We start from the raw sequence: 21746 nt of genomic DNA, 5'->3' as shown, positions 1-21746 counted from the left end.
GATTGGCTACTCTCCTTCGGTGCTCTGTGGGCCCATCATGTTGTATGTATTTCATCCACTCCGTTCATCCATTTTTACGTATCATTTTAGACTTAATCTAAAAACATGAGAGGGATATAAATCTCAGTGGACCACACCACAGGAAAACAATAGTGATTTGATATCCACTGTGAAAATCATCCTAAGGCCCACTGTACTGTTTATTTGACATCTAATATGTTGATTAGGTCATACAGACCCAAATGAAGGGAAAAAACAAAGATCAGCTTGATCCAGAACTTTTATGCCCCTAAAAAGTTTTTAATGGTTGACGTTCATTCAACACTGTTTCCTGTAATGTGGTCCAATTGGGATTAGGATATAACTCATTTTTGGTCTCATACCATAAAATGATCTATAAAAATAGATGGACAGCATGGATGAAACACATACATCATTCTGGGTCCACAGAGCACCGACCACCAGCCATTGGCTGGTGGCAGCGGAGTAGCCAAACCGTTTCCAGCACATTTAGCTGGGCCCCACACCGCAATGCTTCGCCAGGATCTCTAACACGTGCAACCGCCGCGGCATCCTTCTCCACAATTTCCCCTTTCACACGGTACATGAACGCTTGATTGCAGCAGAAAGTAGGGTTGTTTGAGCGACAGCAGAAGCCGCCCAACCTCCAAAAAAATTCTCTTCCACTTTTGCCCCTCTCGCTCTCCCTCAGGTACTCTCTCTCCCTTCTTCTCTTCTTTGCCATATCCTCCTCTTCTTCTTCCATCTTCTGCATTTTGCTCTGCTATTATTATTATTATTATTAGCAGTTTTGCAAACTCTCCTGAAATCAAAATAGAAAATAGAAAAAAAGAAAAGAAAAAAAGGTCATCGGAATTTCGTTTTCTACACGTAGCGAAATTCTTCCACTCGGTCGATTTTAGCTGCTGCATTGAACCATACACATGGGATACTTCCCTTAGCAAATCGACTGGCGCCCGTCTGGTCCACGGTCGCGATGAAGTGGCATGTACTTGCATGGTCTGGACGGTTCTTCTGGTGGCCCCTGCAGCACGTTTCCTGAAATTGGGTTGGAAGGTGGGCGAGACGGGTGTGAAAAAAATGGGCAGTTGCAGAAAATTGACTCAAGGTCCATGTTTAAATGCACGCGTGGCCCTTTTTATGACTGCACAGGCTTTGTTTTCGGGCCATGGGACATGCATCGCGGGGCTCACCCATTGTTCAGAGTATCTCTGATCTTATCGAAATATCCCCGACATTATCCCTATATCCAGCTCGGCGATACCGATAACACTGGTAGCGATATCAATAATACTGGTAGTCTCAGAAATTTAAGGTATCACCAATGTATTACTAAGTATCGTAATGCAAATCCTCAAAGCGGAAGCAAATATATCAATAAGAAAAGAAAGAGATTGCAGGAAAAACCCGCCAATTCTCTAGCTGAATGCTAGAGATAACGAATGCAAAACCGTGAGCAAGCTCAACAATCCTCTAGTCTTGAACTAGAGCTCACTTTCCTCCCTTCAACAATTACCGTGGAGAAAATAAGAGAATTTCATAAAAGAGAATGTTATCGAACTTATCTTATTCCATTGGCCATAAGGCTTATTTATAATCAGTCCTTACAATCCGCAATAAAAGCTATGGAATCTAAAGACAAAATTCCTAACTAGCCAATATTTGAGAAAATAGGAAACTACTTAAATAAGAAAGCATTGTAATTAAGAAAGTGCCTAAATAAGAAAATTCTAAAATTACTTATTGCCTAATATAAAGATATGAAAGAAAAAGAAAATTTGAAAGAAAAGGAAAGTATTAATGGGCTAAAAAGAGTAAGCGGTTCTTTTCTTGTACACACTTGTAGAGTGTGCATGCTTGAGACGTGGGCCTTTTCTTCAAATCTTGATCAATCAGCTCGTGTGGCCATTCGGTTGCACCAATTCCACCTAGCTTCGGAAAAAAAAAAAAATCATCATCGAGTTTAAATTGGTAGTCATAATCTCTTGCAAAGATCCTCGTTTGTAGTGCGTCTTCTTCGGTTTTATTGGCCTTTGATGGCAGAGATCTACATGCCTAATGGGTAGCTTGTGCATAATATGGTGTTAAAACAAGCACCATCTTTTTTTTCTTTTTTCTTTTTTTCTTTTTTGCTTCTTGTTGGTCCTCTACGTTTTAGATGTTGATTGTGGCCCATTGGTCATAGTTGGCTTCCAACTTACATACCTTGATTGATTTTGAGATGGTACTATTGTGTTGACCTGTATGGAGTTTGCTACTATGATTATAGCACTATCCATCTCTTTGACCATTGGATTGTCCATATCTATCAAATCTTCAGTCTCTTCAATTGGATCATCCATCAGTTGATCCTTTGGTTTTACTTGAATCTCATCCGATCTGACCATTGATCCATTAATCAATCCAAAGGAGAACTCCTTTTGGGTTGCCACAGTATCTATAACCACGTCACTCCTTGGAACACTAGATAAAATAAATGAAGCCCATAAAGTTTTTCTTGATCAATCAAGGGCTCAAAGCAAGCTATCACAAACTCCTTGAGTTCCTTGACTTCATTTGCAATATCTTCCTTGAATACCTTAATCTCCTTCTTGACCTCTTGCAAGTTTTTCTTCCGCATCTTTTGAACATTCTTAGGCGTCACTGACATTTCCGTGCGATAGGATGCTTTTGGATAACCGATATGTGGGGAGGGGCGTTGAAAGGAATCACCATAAGGCGCATATGAAAATGGGTATGACTCAAGATGGTATGAATGTCGATCTTAATCATCGAAGTAACTCGGATAAGAATAGTGCGATGGATATGGAAAGGCATGGGAATCCGAATAGAGATAATTGTACGACACATAAACATCTTCCTATCCATGACATCTCCTTTTATTCAATATCCTAAGAGCAGAACTTGCTCTGATATCAGTTTTATGCAAATCCTGAAAGGGGAAGCAAATATATCAATAAGAAAATAAAGAGATTGTGGGAAAGTCCAAACAATCCTTTACCCGAATGTTAGAGATCACGAATGCAAGACTGTGAGCAAGCTCGACAGTCCTCTAGTCTTGAACTAGAGATCACTCCCCGCCCCCCTCTTCAACAACTACAGTAGAGAAAATTAGAGAATTTCATAAAAGAGAATGTTATCCAATTTATCTTATTCCATAGGCCATAGGCCTTATTTATAATCAGTCCTTACAATCTGCAATAAAAGTTATGGAACTTAAAGACAAAATTCCTAGCTAGCCAAGATATGAGAAAACAGGAAACTACCTAAATAAGAAAGCATTGTAATTAAGAAAGTATCTAAATAAGAAAAATCTAAAATTTCTCCTTGCCTAATATATATATATATATATATATATATATATATATATATATATATATATATAAGAAAATTTCCTAATCTAGAGATTTGAAAGAAAATGAAAGTAGTGATGGGGACTAAAAAGGAAAATTGGTATTTTTCTTGTACGCATGTGCAGAACATGCATGCGCGAGATGTGGGCCTTTTCTTCAAATCTTAATCAATTAGCTTGTGTGGCCATTTGGTTGCATTATATCGTCAATGTATCACCAATATTTTCGACTGTGTAAATTCCAAGCATCGCTTGTATCGCCAGTGTATCGGCGATATTTTGATACTATTGCCAATGTATCTATATCACCAAAAATCTATTTATTAAAAACTCTCCATTTCAATTTTTTTTAATGGGCGCATGGTTATATTCAGTGTTCAAAATGTTGACGATAATATCGATTATATCGCCATATTATCGTTATCAGAACATGGGCGATATCGAGACCACAATCTTTTGTTTCCTTTCTAGTTATTGACGATTTCTCGACTGTCGATATTCTGAATTATCGATAGATATTTGAATGGAAGGTTTGATGTATAGATGGGATTGTTGGACTGGTTTCTTACAACGTTACATTCTTTTAGGCCCCCATTAAATGGAAACTTATTATGTATACATTCTTTTTGCAATTTTTAATTCCTATATATTCAAATAACTATATTTTGTCATCTCTTGAAGTTTCATTGAAAAAATCCACCGTTTTCCCCATGTTTTCCCACATTTCTGGTTATCGACAATATTATTAGCAATATCAATATTGTTTCCATATCCCCAGCCAGCAAAACTTGTAGCAATACCGATACTTTGAACATTGGGCTCACCGGATGAACATGCTTAATGTTGTGGACATTCGCCACATTGGCATTCGTAGAGGAAGAGGATTCTGATGGCTCTTTGTTATTTTATCAATTGGTTTTAATGGAATAGGAAGAATAAAAAAAGAAAGAAAGAAAGAGGAGAGAGATGCCCACTTTGAGGGGGGCAGAAGCTTCCAAGGGTTAAACCCAATTTTATTTTTTTCTTATTTCTCATGTCGCCTTTACAAGGCCTGTTATTCCCTTCATATGTAGGATACACTAAGACTTCCTATATTGCCCATGACATCAAATGCCCTTTATTTAGAAAGATTTCGATTTGTAACACTTCCCCTCATTTTCCAGCCTTGCCCTCAAGGCTGATTTCCATCAAACTCTGGAAATCTCTCGTGTATGGAAGATTTCCCAAGTGGCATTCTTGATTGGTATATTAGCCCATTGCATTAGTACCCCCTTCATCACCCAATTATGTCATTTGAATATGCGTCCACCCAGTATAGCATATGAATTTTAATTTCCCCATCAGTTGTGGTGTCCTGCAGTTGGCTATGAGTGATGACTTGATCTCCCAACTCTTCTTTAGGCATGAAACATCAAAGACCGAGGGTATTTTGGATCAAGCAGAGAGATCTTATTGATAAGCAACAAGTCCTATGTGTTCAAGCACCTTATATGGCCTGTAGAAACGAGGGTGAGTTTCATTGAAGCAGGGACATTGGTTGATTCTTTTCCGTACTGTAGGGTTGTTGGCATAAGAAAGAATACCCAGTCTCCAATCTGAACTCCAACTTGAAATTCCAGGTTGGTGCAGCGTTTGTCTGCTTGTTGCTTGATCCAGGCTTTTGCTCCCTGCAGATTATCCTTAAGAAAGTCCAGAATGTGACCTTTATCGTGTAGATCATAGACAACCTGACACACGTGTAGACCCATGAGAACATGAAGAGATGAGAGGTGATGAGCACCCTTACACGATCTCAAAGGGATTCCCATTTGTAGCTAAATGATAAAGCCATCGGACCCACTCCTTCGGTCGATTACTTGAGGAGCATCACAGGTAATTTTCTGAGTCGCAGCTCACCAGCTCAGTCTGGCTGTCAGTATAGGGGTGGTAAGCAGCGCTCATATTCAACTGCCCCTTGCAACTGGAAGAGTTCCTTCCAAAACTTACTAGATAGGATCCCATCACCAACAATGGATCCCCGCATCAGCATTCCGGCAATTTGAAATTATTATCGATAAAGAGTTGGTAGCTATAAAGTTCAAAAAGAAAAAAAAGAAAAAAAAGAAAAAAACGAAAAAAGAAAGAAAGAAGAAGAGTTGGTAGCTGTAGTATATGGGTGGGACAAAAATGGGTGTATCTTGTAATTGTTCACAACCACAAAGATTGCATTTTTGCCATGTGAGAGGGGTAGCCCATCCACAGAATCCATATAAATGTCTGACAATACCTGCATAGAATGGACAATGGCTGAAGTAGACCCAGCTTTACCACTGTTTTTCTGTTATCTCACTGATATGTTTTTCATTTTTCCACAAAACACTTGATTGCCTTTCGCATTCCATTAAAAGGCCCGTGAAATTTGTTCTATCTGGGAAAAAAACACTGAGTTGCCTGTTGTCATTGAAGCATCAAATTCGTAGGGTATATTGGCCTTTGAGTGGAGTTAGCCACCACTACGAGTCACATGTTGTACCTAAGGTCCAACTTGTCACCTGTATAGTGTGGAATGGCATTTGGATCAATCTTCAAATAAGGTTTTGTTTTGTTGAATCAGAAGGCCATTTGTTTTTAATATGGCCAAACGCACTTCACAGGCATCGATATGGCTGCAATCTCCACATTTTTGGTAAAAGTGACAGTGCATCAACTACTACATCATACTATCAGGTGATACTTAGGGTGGTGCCAGGGCGCATACTTTCCCTATTTGGTCCCATGGAGCTCCGTCAACTCCGTCAAAGGTGGCAGCATTTGCTTGGCTTGTGGGTTGGAATAAAGTATTTACTATTGATAATCTGCGGAGAAGGGGTTTTACCATCGTCAATGCATGCTATTTATGTTGGAGAAATGAGGAATCTGTAAATCATTTATTTATTCAGTGTCCTTTCTCGAGAGACATATGGAATAGTATGCTGGGTCATTTTGGTGTTAGCTGGGTATTGCCGGAAACGATTGTTGACTTTTTGGTCCAATGGCACGATGTAGGGCTGGTCTCGGAGGCAGGGAGAAGATGGAGATTGTTCTTGTTGGCTGGTCTATGGTCTATATGGCTTGAAAGAAATAATAGATGTTTTCGAGATAAAAAGTTCATCGTGGAGTTTTTTTTCTAAATGTATGGCTTATGTAGCTAAATGGGTTGGGGTGTTGCCCGTGTAATTTTCTTTTGTTTCTTTTGTTTTCTTGTTTGTGCTTTTTTGCTCTGTTCTGTTGCTTTTTCTGTTTTGTGGGCTTTGCCCTTCTTTAATAAAGTTGTCATCCTTCAAAAAAATCAACCACTACATTGTATGCCCCTTTCTTGTAGACGATTTTGTTGTCATAACCAGGTGGTTTAGAGCCCCACTTGTGTTGCTCCATGGATGAAATTCGTTGTTCCATGTTATACTTCATGCTCTTATGATCAATCCTCATCTAAAAATGTCGGCCGATGAGTTACAACCGCCATTTAGTCACTTCATGAACAATTGCAATGGCCTCCTTATCATACACTGAAATATCTTGATGTTGCCGTGACAACACCTTGCTTATAAAGGCCAAGGGTCAGCCCTCCTGCATTAGCACTCACATCACAATGCCCAATGCATTGCACTCACCATGGACAATTTAGTGAAGTCGGGTAGTGCCAAAGTTGGCATTTTGACATCGCTTAAATTCTTGAAGGCTTTATTGGCATCTAGGCCCCACTTGAAGACATCCTTCTGTAACAACGCTGTTAATGAAGCACTTATTTTGCCCTAGTACCGCACAAACCTCCAGTAATAGCATGTTATGCCGAGAAACCCTTGCAATGCTTTAATGTTCTTTGATGTTGGTGATTCCACCATAGCTTACGAAGGATAACCTTTAAATGATGCAAATGGTCTGCCTAAGAAGAATATAAGAATGTTATTGAGAAAAGCTAAGATAAACTTACAAAGATATTGGTGAAAGATATCATTCCTCAGGCTTAAGAAGGTGGATGGGGCATTTGTTCATCCAAAAAGGCATTGCCAAATGTCCATAGTGATGCAGGACAATTAACCACTTGCTCTAAAAGCTTGAACTGATAGAGCATGGTGAATTAATCCCTTTATCTCATAGCTCAGGCCCCACATCGCATGGGTTAGGACCTCGGCCAAACCCCCCTCGTGGGCCTCAAATCACATGGGTATTGCCTCACACGAGCCACCCGCCTCACACGAGCTGTCCATCCCAAGTGTGCCCCTGCATCCCGTAAGCAACCCCACTCGAGCCCATTGTGAAAATGCCCCTGTATTAATCACCCCCGGTGAGGAGTCTCGAACATGAGACCTCCCGCTCTGATACCACTTTGATGCAGGACAATTATCCACTTGCTCTAAAAGTTCGAACTAATAGAGCATGACGAATTAATGTCTTTATTTCATAGCCCATGCCCCACATCGCATGGGTTAGGACCTCAGCCAAACCCCCCTCGTGGGCCCCAAATCACATGGTTATTGCCTCAAACGAGCCACCCGCCTCACATGGGCTGCCCACCCTAAGTGTGCCCTTGCATCCCACAGGCAACCCCACTCGAGCCCGGTGTGAAAATGCCCCTGCATTACATAGCCATCATGGTTCCTAATCTATTGTTAGTGCATCGGCTCCGTGATCATGAATAATGATACCATAAGTATAGATCTGACTTTGAAAAGCATAGGCGTTAAAATTGGAGTTAGGTACTTGTCCTTGATAATTATTTGATTTGATGCTCGCTAATCGACACACAGCCCCCAGGTCCCATCCTTTTTGTGAACGGGGTTGGCCAAAGAGGAATATGGGCTGATATTCTGATACCAGGTTAAAAAATCCCTATTCCAAGTATCTGTTGCAGGACAATTAACCACTTGCTCTAAAAGCTCGAGCTGATAGAGCATGGTGAATTAATCCCTTTATCTCGTAGCCCTGGCCCCACATCCATGGGTTAGGTCCTCGGCTGAACCCTCCTTGTGGGCCCCAAATCCATGGGTTCCGCCCCCTTGTGGGCTCCAAATCACGTGTTCCGCCTCACATGAGCCACCTTTCTCACACGGGCCCCAAGTCACATGGGTTCTGCGGGCCACCCACCCCGAGTTTTTCCCTGCATCCCACAGTCCACCCCACTCGAGCCCGTATGAAAATGCCCATGCATTAGTATCCCATGGAATAACCTATTGATCTCAACCTTTTGTATGCACGGGAAATGATAGCCCTCACGTTTGCTGGACTGCTACCTGGAAGTTAGGTGTTCTAGGGCCGCGCGAATCCTGGGGTAGCAGTCCTTCAGGCTCATCGAAACATCAGAAAATTCTGACAGAAGTGCTGGCACATTGATAGACGGTCTGGAAGAGGATTCTGCTATCTCCATCTGTCTCATTGTTTGAGGATGACTTCTTGTTCTTGCTTCCGAAGCATCTGCTCAAAACAGTGATTGATAATTGTTGTTATGCTTCCCCCATTTTTTCTTTGAATTACACCAATTTCCCATTCATCATGAAGTGCATAAAAAGTTCCAAGTGTGATACTTGAGAGTATGTAACCATCGGGCTCCCAAGACTAGATAACAAGCATCCAAAAGCAGGAGAAATAGGTCAGTGGCGAGCTGGGTTCCAGTCCTTGCCCGAGTGGTAGACTCCGAGGAGTTTCAACACGAGGCCTTGGGTTCGAAACCCATAGGTGGTGAAATCCCACTACGGCATGTGTGGGTGTGTGGCGGGTGCATGTGTGCAAAAAAAAAAAAAAAAAAGGTCAGTGGCGAGCTCATGATCTTGCACTGAAATTTTCACATTGGACCATTTCCAATGCTTATCAAGAATCACCCATCTGCTACCTTCACTTCAAGTTCATCAATAGGTTCTGTTGAGCAAGTAACCAATTGGCCATTTTTATTCCAATTATTGGTGCTTTTGGAGTCAATCAAGATCATCACTGGTTGATGCTTGATGAAGCCTTTAACTTGCATTGTTTGGGGTGTGAAGAAACCTTCTCAAAACATTAATAGAGACGACCATTGTGTCATCATTAACTATGGGAGTAGCATCCAGATCCATACTGTCATTATCATGTTCATTAGGGGTGTCAGATGCATCATTGGAACCATTAGATCCAACTGGCTCATCAACAGGTTTAGTAAGAAATACTTTTTCTATTTATAATGGTGGCCCTTTTGCCACTTCTCATCGCAATGCTGACAAAGTCTGTGTGCGGATCTTTGATTGATTTCCTACCTTGTGAGCTGCTTGATGGGTAGATTACAGCTTGTGGTACTTACATTTGATAGTCTTTCTCTAGGTTACTCAATTGGTTAATCTCTTGTATGTCCATGATTTTCTTTGGCAAGCCTCTCTTGCAATCGAGCAAACGACCCATCAGCAAGTTTTCCACCACTAGAGCTAAGAATATGTGAAACAAACCTATCTTCCTTACCAGTCATTAGAGGTGTACACGAGTTGAACCGAGTCGAGCTTGGCACAGCTTGGCCACTAGCTGACCCCAGCTTGAACTCGGCTCAGCTCAGTCCTCGAGCCTGACTGGCCAGCTCGGCTCAGTTCGGTCAGCAGCTCGGGCCAGTTCGAGCCAAGATCAAGCCAAGTTCGCCTGTGCAGCATTTTCACGAACACATGGACTGCACCTTCAAATTCTCATTGTACATAAAACAGCAGTAGCAGTTTTACAAGTATTTCATCAAACACTCAGTAGGCAACATCAAAATCAAGACACAATGGTATTTGCTTCATATCCATACCTTCCTCGCCACCAGCTGACACCTCATTGAGTCATTTCATCAAACACCTGGTGAGCAACATCAATATCAAAATAACCAAGTCACCGAACTAGTTCTATCCGAGTTCAATTCAAGTTGGGGTTTGATCTGAGTCAAGGCGAGCTCGGGCAAGCTTGAACTCGGTTTGAAATTTTTTCGAGCTCAAAAAATCAGCTTGACTCGGCTCGAACTCAGTTTCGAACCAAGTCAAATTGAGCTTTTTCAAGTCGAGTCGAGCAAGCTAACCGAGCTAACTCGGTTCGTGTACAGCCCTACCAGTCATATATGATCTAAGACCCCTGAATCAATGATCTGGGGTGTGGAGGAATGAGATTGGAATTGGGAGGCATGATTTGCAGATGCAGGTATACCTGGCTGCTTATTTGTAGTGAATTAAGCTGATGCTTTAAGGGCAATCCCTTTGTTTTTAGAGATCATCAATAATTGTGCTGGAAGAAAAACTACGATCATGCTCCCCCTCAATCCGAGCAGAGTTTTCAGCCAGAACAATATTTCGTGGCTTTGGACAAAGATGGGGATTTAAATCTAAACACCACTCCTTAAGATGTATGTGCTTTCTGTGGTGAGTGCATTCGAGTCTTATCTCTATTAGTAGAAGAATGTGGTAGATGGCATCGTCCTTTCCTGATCCACTTCCTCTGAATGTTCGAGAGTTTGTGTCAAGAGCAGATCTCTCTGGAAGACTGGAACTATGTCCAACATTGGTGGCTTGCCGACCAGCTTCTCCTCTGATGTAGTTGTAAACAGATTCTAAGTAGAGAATATCTTCCAATGACCTGCACTCTCTGTAATTCGAGATCGGCATGTAGCTTGGCCAATAATGCAAAAAAATTTATATCGCATGTAGCTTGTTCAATTTCCTTTTTAATCCCCTTTGGAGTACTCACAGCCAGCAGCAGGCTGACAGTGGTCTAACTCCTTACACTTCTATCACATCTGCAAAATAGTCCTCATCTCCCCTTGTTGCATATTTGTTATTTCACAATGCAACTGATAATACGAGTCATATCGTCTTGCTGAGAGTATGTCTTGACCACAGTGTCCCAAATATCCTTCCTGGAATAACAATCCACATCAAATATCTGGTTGCATGAAGTAAAGTAGCCATGACCCAACTGTCAGATTATCACTTTTCCAATCATCATGGGATGGGTCATTTGCAGGAGGATTATTTCCAGTTATAAAACCAAGTATCCTTTGTTTTCCAATAAACATTTTTTTTTTAATTGGGACCACTTTGGATAAATTTTCCCGTCTAGTTTGACTGTGGTGATCCTTCCACAAATTGCCTGTAGAAATTCACATCTTCAGTCAACTGTCCTTTGTCACTAAACTGTTGGTGAATTTATTTAATTGGAGTATGGTATGGTTTACTTCCCCAATATGCCTATGCCACCAAGCAACAAAAGCACATACTCCCTTTGCCTAACTACTATTCACTCTTCATGGTCTACAATCTTTTAGTCTCTAATCTATATATATGCAAGTTCCATAGGCCTGTGGTTCTGAAACTCTTCAAGTGATCCTTAACATGACCTTACCACTATTTTCACACACAATGAAATTAATGTCATTTCATAAACAAGAGCAAGGACAACCCACCTGCGGGTTATTTATTTAAGTTATCTATTATTATTTTCTTTTGAAGAGTAAACTTTCAGATTTTGACATGGCAAATCACCTTATTCGCGTTGCCCCTGAAAGGAATGCAGATTAAGTTCTCAAAGCCTGCTTTCGACCGTAGATTGCAAATGTTCATTTAATTTTCATAAATGCAATCCAGTGTTTTAAATAGCTATGCTATGTAGCGTGTAGCTTAGCCTTAACGCTACATAGCTCTCAATAAAACTTAGTTAATCTTTTCAATGCTTCTAGTAAAATAATACAAGTAACAATATTAAATTAGTTTCATTGCTCTTTCTTTATCTTTATACTTAATCATTGCCCATTACTTTAGGTTGCATTTCGTTGCACCAAATATCATAAAATTTTGTTAAATTTCATTATTAATCAATTCAATTTGCTGTAGAATATCATGAAATTGGTGCAAACAAGTGCCTTTCGAAAAAAGAAAAAGAAAGAAAGAAATTGGTGCAACCAAGCGCAACCTTGGTTAAAAATCTAGAAGTAGCGTGTAGTGTAGTGTTCACCCTTTGAAACTGACTGGCACTGATGTATCAGTCTGTCCCAAAGTAGAGTAAGCTACACGCTACTTCTAGATTGCATCACCTTGCTTGCATTGCCCCTGAAAGCATTGCAAATCAAGCTCTCAAAGCTTGCTTTAGACTGTAGATTGCGAATGTTCATAAATGCTTCAAGGACTCTCAAAATGATGCACAATGGTGCAACCCCATGATTTTCGTACTTGCTTGGACCGACTCATTTCATGTTAGGTTGGGTTGTACCCGAAGATTCGGGGGTGACTCTGCTGCGTGGGGCTGAGTCACCTCCGTTTTCTCAAAATACTTGGAATTGGCAATCCTTACCGTAGAAACTGTACAGTGTGATGAGGCTCCTATTTCCATCCATCTGGGGTGTGTAGATTGGAGATCCAAACCATTGATCTGACGGACCCATGTGTACAGTGGTGCCACAAATGGAAACTTCACCACATTGTGCATTTGCGAAGGTTTAGGACCTTACAATTCCTCAATTTTGCAGAACAAATCCTTTTGTGCACCCCTCACCCACTTTCCTTCAAACCAAGTTGTCTCTCTCCATTGCCTTCCCATCTGCCTACCAATTAAGAAAACCTTGCACTCCTAAATGCTTTTGCTCGGGTAAACTCAGCCGTATAGACTGCCCTAGCACTTAATCCAAGTCGGCCCAAATCAGCCCTGCATTTTAGGATTCATGATGTCAAACTGTATCAGGTCTGACGGATTCCAAGCAGACTCAGATGAGTCGTATCGGACTAGTCCAATTCTGGAAACCATGTGCAACACCCTCTTCTCTCTGATCTGATCCCACTTTCATGATAACTGTGGATTAATTAAGGATATAGAAGCCTTTCTTTTCCAATCCTTCAATACATCCCATTCCATATTTTCATATGTGTAAAATACATACATGCATAGTTTGGCATATGTTATGTACACCTATATGTTCATGCATGTTTTATCTGAATAACATCCACACTTCACCTATCACGCTCAAGAAACAAACCATTTTGATTTTGTTCTACATATGGTATGCAAATGGAAAATGTTAGAGGTATTGTTTGTAGTTTTATTTTTTTAATTTTTTTATTTTAATTTTAAGGCAACAAAAAACAAACAAATAAATAAATCATAAGTTGGCTTATTCTCATGGCTGCATCGAAAGTTAAACGACTGGTTGTCTACCTGACCTCAATCTTTCTTCGGGACTGACTGATGCATCAGTGCCAGTCAGTTTTGTATTATAACATTATAGAATGTTAATTTTTTATTTTTATTTTTTCCTTTTCAATCTTTATGCTGTTTTGGCTTGGGCCACAAGAAAAATTATTCACAAATTATGGAATTTCCAAAATTCATGAATGCTACTTGTGCAGATATATAAAAACTCTTTTCTCACAACAGAAAAAAGGTCCATTTCTTGAATTTTGGAAATTCTGCTAGGATTAGAAATTCCACGTCACAAATGATTTTTCTTCGCTCTCGAAATGGCTATGATCGTTCTGTGTGGTTCTTTCCCCTTCTCAGCATTGGTGATACTGGATTTGTATAGCTGACCCCAATTAGTTGGGATACGGCTTAGATGATGATGATGATGATGACCATTGGTGATGCTCTTTATATTTTTACCTTCATTGTTCATTGAGGCACTGATGTGTTGTGTTCATTTGTTCCTGCTTTCGATTCAGTATCAGTATTAGAGTTGCCTGAAATTTATTTCGTCTTTCATTCTCTGTCAATGGCTACAGTATTCTGCTAGCAAACCATGCTGTTGGTTGTACTTACCTAGCTTATTTTTGCTTCATTGTCTTGAATTTAGGGTTCAATGAAGGATTCCTCACCTGACATTAACAAAGAAAATGCATCTATGGTTGGTTCTTCCTTGACTGAATCTAAACAAGACAGAGAGAACTGCGATGATCCAGGTAATAAGCGACTATGCTTTATCATGCTTCCTATTCTGTTGCTCTTTTGTTTTTCGTAGCACATGAATAGACTTTTTTGAAATTGGAAATCAACTACAGTCAACTTGCCTAGTAGAAGTTGGAAATGATGATAGACAGGTCGCAGGTGCATTGGTCAGGATATTGGCTAGTTGATTGTTTCTATCAATATGTGGGGTATCAGAAGTCTGTGATAATTTTACCCCTGGTATGGCATTTATGCTTAAAATTTAAGTCTTGGACATGAGACTACGTCTAGGACACCCATTTTTTAGTGTCCAGTAACATAGGTCCCTAATGTAGCTGATCTTGAACAAATTGGCAATCACCTTAATGAGTATTGTTCATTTGTTCTTACACGGAACACAGAATTAGATGCAACATGCCATACATCCTCACAAAACATGCTCATGGTTGTGGAACTAATATTGTTCAATTTAGTGCCTCTTCTTCTTTTTTCTTTTCTGATCAGCAAATGAATATATTAATACTGCAGCCTGAAGGCAAAAAGACAACAAACAACTGGTTGCTCATTATTGCCAATCAATACTGTAGAAAAACATCATTACTTAACCCCGAAAACTCTTTTAATAACCGGAGCCCATGAGCTGGCAAGGCATTGAACTCTATGCATCACCTTGGGAATCAGTTCACTTCTATTATCAGGAGATCAACTATTCCTTTATTTCCAGATGGCCCATAAGACTGCCAAGAAACAAAAATTCCACAAAAGGCTTCAGTTGCTACCCCTAGGACCCAGTTCCTATGCTTCAAAAAGGGCAGCAATAGAATTGGAAATCACCCATTGCACATTGAATTGATCAAACACCAATTCTAAAGGGCAGATGCAAACAAGCAATAGATGAACGGGTGATTCACACTTTCGTCATTATTCAAGCACATACAACCATTGTTTTAAATTTCATCCAATACGACCTAGGATCATCTGAGTCATATTGGTTTTGGTCCAAAAAGATATGAGTCACCGTACTGATAAGGGATTGTAGCCAACCTAAACGGACTTATGCGAGGCAAACCGTACAGGTTTTGGTCCCCTGGCATGTTGATGCAGGGACATGTGATGGTCTAACTCTAGATGCATGTATAATCAGGTTGATGAGATTCCAATAATAAAATTAATCAACTAACTGTTTCAATCAAGGGAATTAAGCAAATCCCAACACAGAGATGAAATCATTCTGTCAGGATCATGCCCCTTAGCATAAAATCATGTAAACAGTAAAAAAAGGGAGGACCTAGGGATATGAGGATATCCTAGATCTAGCATTAGTCAGTTCACAGTCAAGTTGGGATCCAATTCTGCTGACTAGTCATCCCTCTTTTACGTTCAAACCAAAAGGGAATATCCAGAGAGGAACGAAAGAGATGGGTTCGAGATGAGAGTATGGATCTCAGGTCATTAAAGAAAAGAAGACGGCTGATTCTTACCTTTTTCTGCACCTCGAAGATCTAGAAAGAAGAAAAATTTGAAACCGGGGTGAAATCCTCAACGCCCAAGCGTCAATCCTGAAACCCTCATCTCTTTGGTTAAAGAGGAAGAAAGCATACAAATTCTTATTCATTCACTAATAAAATAGGGTTTCTCACAATGTATATATAAGCCATGGAGTATGAAATCCGCCCCATGGGCCTACAATCAGGGTGTAGTCATGCCGCTCCTGCACTCGTAGCATGTCAGAAAATGGGTCCAATGGACCTGATGTCCATACACATCAACTCCTCTACTCTGGTACTTTATCGGCGATGCCTCCTCCTCTTGTACACTCTAAAGGGTGCACCAATGATGTCCGCATCACATGTCAACACTCTGAAACCGCTACTTAAACCCATGCATACAATAGGAGTCTCATGGGCTAGTTCCAGCATGTATGCCCCTCAATTAAACCTTTCATTTAACAGGGGGTTTCAAGCGTATTTTGTTCCCCCTTTTTTAGTTTTTCTATGGTCTGTATTTTTTATCGTTGGATCCTTTCTAAAATTAAAGAAAATAAAAATCCATAACCATTAACCAATACCATGTTCTTGTTTAACATATCTCCCAAGCCTCTCGCAGCTGGCAATAGAAGAATTTAACTAAGAATGGCCAATTAAGGCTCCCATTTCCATAGGAGCTGATCATGTTTCCATTTATCAATAGCAACAAACTGCAAGAAGTCCCATTTAGATTCCTTCAATCAATGATTTATGCAATCCCAAGTTATAGAACCTGCAAAGTACCCTTTGCAACATTACCTCACCACACCAACAGTCCTCCCAAAAACTGACCAAAGGCCTCCAATATGAAAGGCTATACCTTGGCTAACAATGGTGTCAGCAAGGTATCCCAAATTGGTAACAGTAATGGCCGTGACCACACGACATGAGGTTGAATTGGTGTGGGGCTAAAATTTCGAAGCGTAGTGGCTGTTATGGAGCATAATGGCCATTACCCCATAATGGCAATTTTTAGGAAAAAAAATTGAAAAACATTCGAAAAGAGAAAATTACTCTTCTTATTCTTCTTCTTCTTCTTTAGCGGTTGCTGCCAAGGTATTCCATAACGGTAATAATGGCCGTAATGGCTACTGCTGTTACCTTTATGATTTTTTTTTTTATTTTTTCGTTGAAAAAAAAAAAAAACCGAAACACCTGTATTGGCCCCTTAATGGACCATTACGGGGCCGTTATGGCCTTTACTAGGGGCGTAACTGGTTGTTACAGAGATGTAACTTCTGCTATGGTTTATTATTTGTAACGGCTGTTATGACCCTGTAACGTGTAACAATTGCCGCCATTATCTTTACGTAACGGCCATTACGGCACACCGTAGCTGTTGCGGCTACGACAACAGCCCGTCCTCTTCTTTTTCTTCTTATTTTGGTGTTGTGATGCTCTCTCTCTCTCTCTCTCTCTCCCTCTCTTTTTCGTTCCTCCCCCCTCTTTTTCTTTTTTCCCTTTCCTCTTTAAACGAGAAAGGACGACGTGGCCATGTCACGACCATGTTTTATTTTTTATTTTTAAATACTTCGATGGCATTTGGTGTTAAGTGCACTTGCACTATTTCGTGGGGCCCACCTTTATGTATGTGTTGTATATATATCCATGCCATCCATCAAATTTTCCAGCTCATTTTAGGGAATGGTCCCTAAAATGAAGCAAATCCAAATCTCTAGCGGACCACACAATAGGTATTGAATGTCCCCCATTAAAAACTCTTTTGGGGCCACAGTTTTGGATCAAGGTGGTATTTGTGTTTTCCCTTTCATCCATGTCTGTGTGACCCTATCAACAGGTTGGATGGCAAATGAACATTACATTGGACCCTGGGAAGTTTTCAATGGTGGGCGTTCAATGACCACTTTTTCCTGTGGTTTGGTCCACCTGAGATTTGTATCTTCTTCATTTATTGGATCATGCCCTAAAATGAGCTTGCAAAACATATGGATGGAATTGGATATACAACACATACATCGAGGTGGGCCACATGGTTAGGGCCTCACCCACCCCTATCTCACCTAATCAACCCCTTAAAAAAAGTGTACACTACTTGGCATATGTTTATTCAAAAATTAACCAATTGAATTATGGGACCTGTTGTTGCTAAGTCGGTCCCAAAATTAAATTGTTTGAACAATTTTAATTATTGATTTGCGGACACTTGTTTTTAAAATAGGACCATTGAATTTTTCCATTCTTCATCGTCCAATAAATATCCATTAGTTTGGGGCTAATTACATTAGTGTGATGAGTGCCAATTAATTGTATGAATTTGAGGCTGATTTAGGGCATCTAGTGGTCCCTCAAATCGACGACACGATTCATCCAAATTTAATTTCAATTTTTTTTCTTAAAATTTGTTGGTGGAAATTATGTCAAATGGCTAGGAATATGCATTAGTGGAATGGGTGCCATAGCTTGCATGATTTAGGGTCAATTTGGGGCCATTTGAGTGGCCCCCCAAATTGGTGTCATTATTCATCCAAATTTAATTCGATTTTTTATCTAATAATTACTTGGGAGGAGTGATGCAAATGCTTAGGGATATGCATTAGTGGGATGAATACTATGCATTATTTGAATTTTGGGACTATATGGGGGCATTTAAATGGCATCCAAATTTAATTTCAATTTTTTCTTAAAATTTTTCAATGCGAGATATTTTGGTATTACATTCATTCTAATATATATATATATATATATATTGAAATGTAACATAAATTTTATTGAAAGCTTGCGAAAAGCGAGAAAAGAATACAAAGAAACAACAAAAAAGAAAGACAGAAACTGCCTAGGAAGGAGAGGAGACGATCCAAGAAGAGATCCACCATTTATTCTTAGAAATGGTGGTAACCACCTCATCCCTCTTGTTTCGAAAATAACAATCGTTCCTCGAACCCCAAATAACCCAGAGCTCCACCATAAAAGTCATCCTCCACTTGGTAATCCAACAGCTTCAATATCTCTGATACGACAAGATGACGACGATGACAACGATGAGGAGATGATGATGACGAAACGAGATCCTCCCTGTCGCTGGGGTGATTCCTCCACTAATGACTCTAGCCGGAGCATGGATAGCGCATATACCCGCGGCAAAAGAGTCTTGATAAACGATCAGCCCGAAGGATCTACTCCAGTTGAGGAGGAGCGGACAGTCCAGGGTGAAGAGGGCTGGCAGGTGGCCGGTTGCCAGAAAGCATCTCACGACGGTTCTTCACTAAGGAATCGTACTCCCTACCCTACTCTGTTTGTTAAAGGTTTCCCTAAGGGGTGGTCCCCCTCAATATTGAATGCATTTTTGGCTGAGCTGGTGCGGTCATGGATGTCGTGATGCCACGAGATCGTTATTCCGGGGAGTACAGAGGCTTCGCTCTGGTTCGAATGTCATCCAAGGAGGAGCTAGCTCGAGTTGTTGGTATGCTTCATGGCGTCAAGTTCGCTGGCTGCCCGATGCTGGTGCAATGAGCGAGGTTCGGTCCTGCATTCGCTAACATTCAGAAACCTCGCCCTGCAACCTCTAAGGTATATCGCCCTAAGCCTCCCAATCCTCCACCCCACCCATTACCCCACCCCTATCCTCCCCTACACTACCCCAGTTGCCGGAAGCTCCCTCCTTTAAGGATGCCCTCCTACATCAGAATCCCAACCGGCCTTCATCGAGCCGCCATCCTCGGACTTCATCTAGCCGCCCTACATCACCCTATGCCCCTCCCCACCCCACCCCCCCAGCCGGTCCTCCCCGATCCACCCTTTTCCAAACTTGATGTTCCCATTGCCGTCGATAAGGAACATTTTTGCAAGGCCTGTGATAATCTCAAGGATTCCATTGTCATCCTTTGCAAGGAAGGTGCGTCCATTTCTTAGATGAGAGACTGGATATCAGAGACAACGGGCCTCCGGCCGAGTAATTATCAAATTAAACCTTTGGGATTCAATGAATTGTGGGTGAAAGTCTACCCGGGTATCAACCAGGAAATGCTGCTGATGGCTGGCCACCTCCATTCTGGCGGTCTGGTGGCCCATGTCATGAAGTGGGAGGACTTCTCCATTTTCGGGATGGAGAACGTATGGTTCCACATCTGGGGGATCTCGTTAGAGCTTTCGTTTGATGAATTTTTCATTTCTATGGCGGCATATCTCGGGAATTATATGGAATTGGATCCGAAGACGAAGTTGGGGGAGGAGATCGGCGTCATCCGAATCAGAGTTAGACGGAAGAAAGGAACCATGCCACCTTCATCGCTGAAGGTGATTGTCGAGGATCGGACCCTTAAATTTCTGGTGATTAAGGAGTCGCCGGACGATCTGATTCCTAGGTGGGGCGATCTGTGGCGAACGAGAGAGGGCCCTCTGCCACCAGCGGTGTCGGAGTCCCGGTCGTCTTCCATTGACGAGCGAGCACAAGCGCAGTGCTCCCGCGGAACTCTCTGCGTGATCCTGTCAGCGATGAAGTCGAAACCCATCATCACGCTAGCAGCCCATCAGCTCCACGTGGTGCACCTCAGCTAACGCAGCTGTCTTCTCCTGCTGACGCAGTGCTTCGAGCGGCACGCGCACTGATCTTTATTGCCCTCGAGGAGACGCATGGCGAGTGGGGTCGGAAAACAGGGAGGGGCTTCTTTACCCGGGGGTCCAGACGGCGGATCCTTCAGTCTAGGCGTCCTACGCCTGTACCCTGTCAGAAGGTCTTATTACACATCAGACGTCTCCCTCTCCCACACACTACGCTGGACGCGTGTCTCCTCCTGCCCGTCTAACGTCTCCCTCACGCTACACTCGACGTGTGTCGCCTTTTAATACTTCTCAGGTGGGACACGTGGCTGACATGTTGCCTTCCCTTACTCCCTCTCACCACATGTGCGATCCCGTTTCGGGCATGGTCCCGCCTCTTGCGCAGATATCCTCATCCTTCCCCGCTCCCACTCCCTTCCCTCCCTGCTCTACTCCTGTCTCCCACTTAGACTCTCCCGCCCTCATTTGGAAAACCCCGAACCTCGCATTATCTCCCCTTTTGCCCTCTCCTTTCTCGGATCTTGAAGACAAGTCGGGAGGGAGAGATTCGTCCAACTGCAGCCTCTCAGAGTGCCGGTCTCGCCCGTCATCCTTTAACTCGCCTCCCACCTCTTGCCCTCCTTCCATCAACGCTATGGATCTTGGACCACCTACCATTTTCGATGAAACCTTATCTGGTGAAGTCTTAATGGTGAAACCTCTTCAGATGATCGTCGATCCCCAGTTATCGGCCTCGCCCTCGGGTCGGGTAAGAGAGGATTTAATTACCAAGCTTCAGAACAAAAGGTGGATTAAGAAGGCCATTGGGAAGGTTGGCAGGTCCCTGGGTCTATCTTTTGGTGATCGGCTGGAAGACTACGTGGCCTTATTCCAGTGTATTGAAAGCAGAGGTAGACCGATTGAAAGGTGTAGTTCGCCAGCTAAACATCTATCCAGACAGTCCAACAACCGCGAACTCCAGCGCCTTAAAGCTAGCCCGGGGTACATTATAGCTTCTAAAGAGTCCTCTAGGAGGCAGGGTATCCGGGGAAGCATGGTTATCCAATGAAGATAGTCTCTTGGAATGTTAGGGGGGTTGGCTCCAAGCATAAAAGGAGTCTGATCAAAGCCACGATTTCGGTAAGAAATCCGGACGTAGTGTGCTTCCAAGAGACCAAGGTCTCTACTTTCAAGAACAGCCTGCTGGCTTCCTTATGGGGTGTGGCCAATGTGAAGTGGTTCGCCTTGGATGCGGATGGGTCCTCGGGAGGGATTCTGATTGCTTGGAAGTCCTCCTCCTGGGTTCTCCTCGACTCATTTCGGGGGATCTATTCAGTGACTGTTGAACTCAAAGATAAGTGCTCTCCCTTCCAATGCCTTATTTCAGTTGTTTACGGTCCCAACTCTGACTCTGCCAGGCCTTTGTTCTGGGAAGAGTTAACTCTGGCTAGACCATCCTTTGCAGGGCCTTATTGCGTGGT

At 41.9% G+C, this 21746-nt stretch overlaps 1 protein-coding gene across 6 annotated transcripts in view; it reads left to right on the top strand.

The window, feature by feature from the left end:
* The first annotated feature begins 554 nt into the window (after nt 1-554).
* LOC131233838 (YTH domain-containing protein ECT2) overlaps nt 555-21746 on the top strand; it is a 62578-nt gene continuing 41386 nt past the window's right edge. For 5 of the 6 annotated variants that reach the window (XM_058230655.1, XM_058230653.1, XM_058230650.1 and 2 more), the window contains exons 1-2: nt 555-712; nt 14151-14256. In XM_058230655.1, the coding sequence (XP_058086638.1) occupies nt 14157-14256 (100 nt within the window). In that variant the 5' untranslated portion in view covers nt 555-712; nt 14151-14156. The remainder of the gene's footprint in view (nt 713-14150; nt 14257-21746) is intronic. The other variant, XM_058230651.1, reaches the window with a different exon arrangement.

This window comes from Magnolia sinica, chromosome 18, assembly GCF_029962835.1.
Source record: "Magnolia sinica isolate HGM2019 chromosome 18, MsV1, whole genome shotgun sequence".
NCBI lineage: Eukaryota > Viridiplantae > Streptophyta > Magnoliopsida > Magnoliales > Magnoliaceae > Magnolia > Magnolia sinica.
The sequence above is the reverse complement of the archived record's forward strand: the minus strand, read 5'-3'. Positions and strand labels throughout refer to the sequence as shown.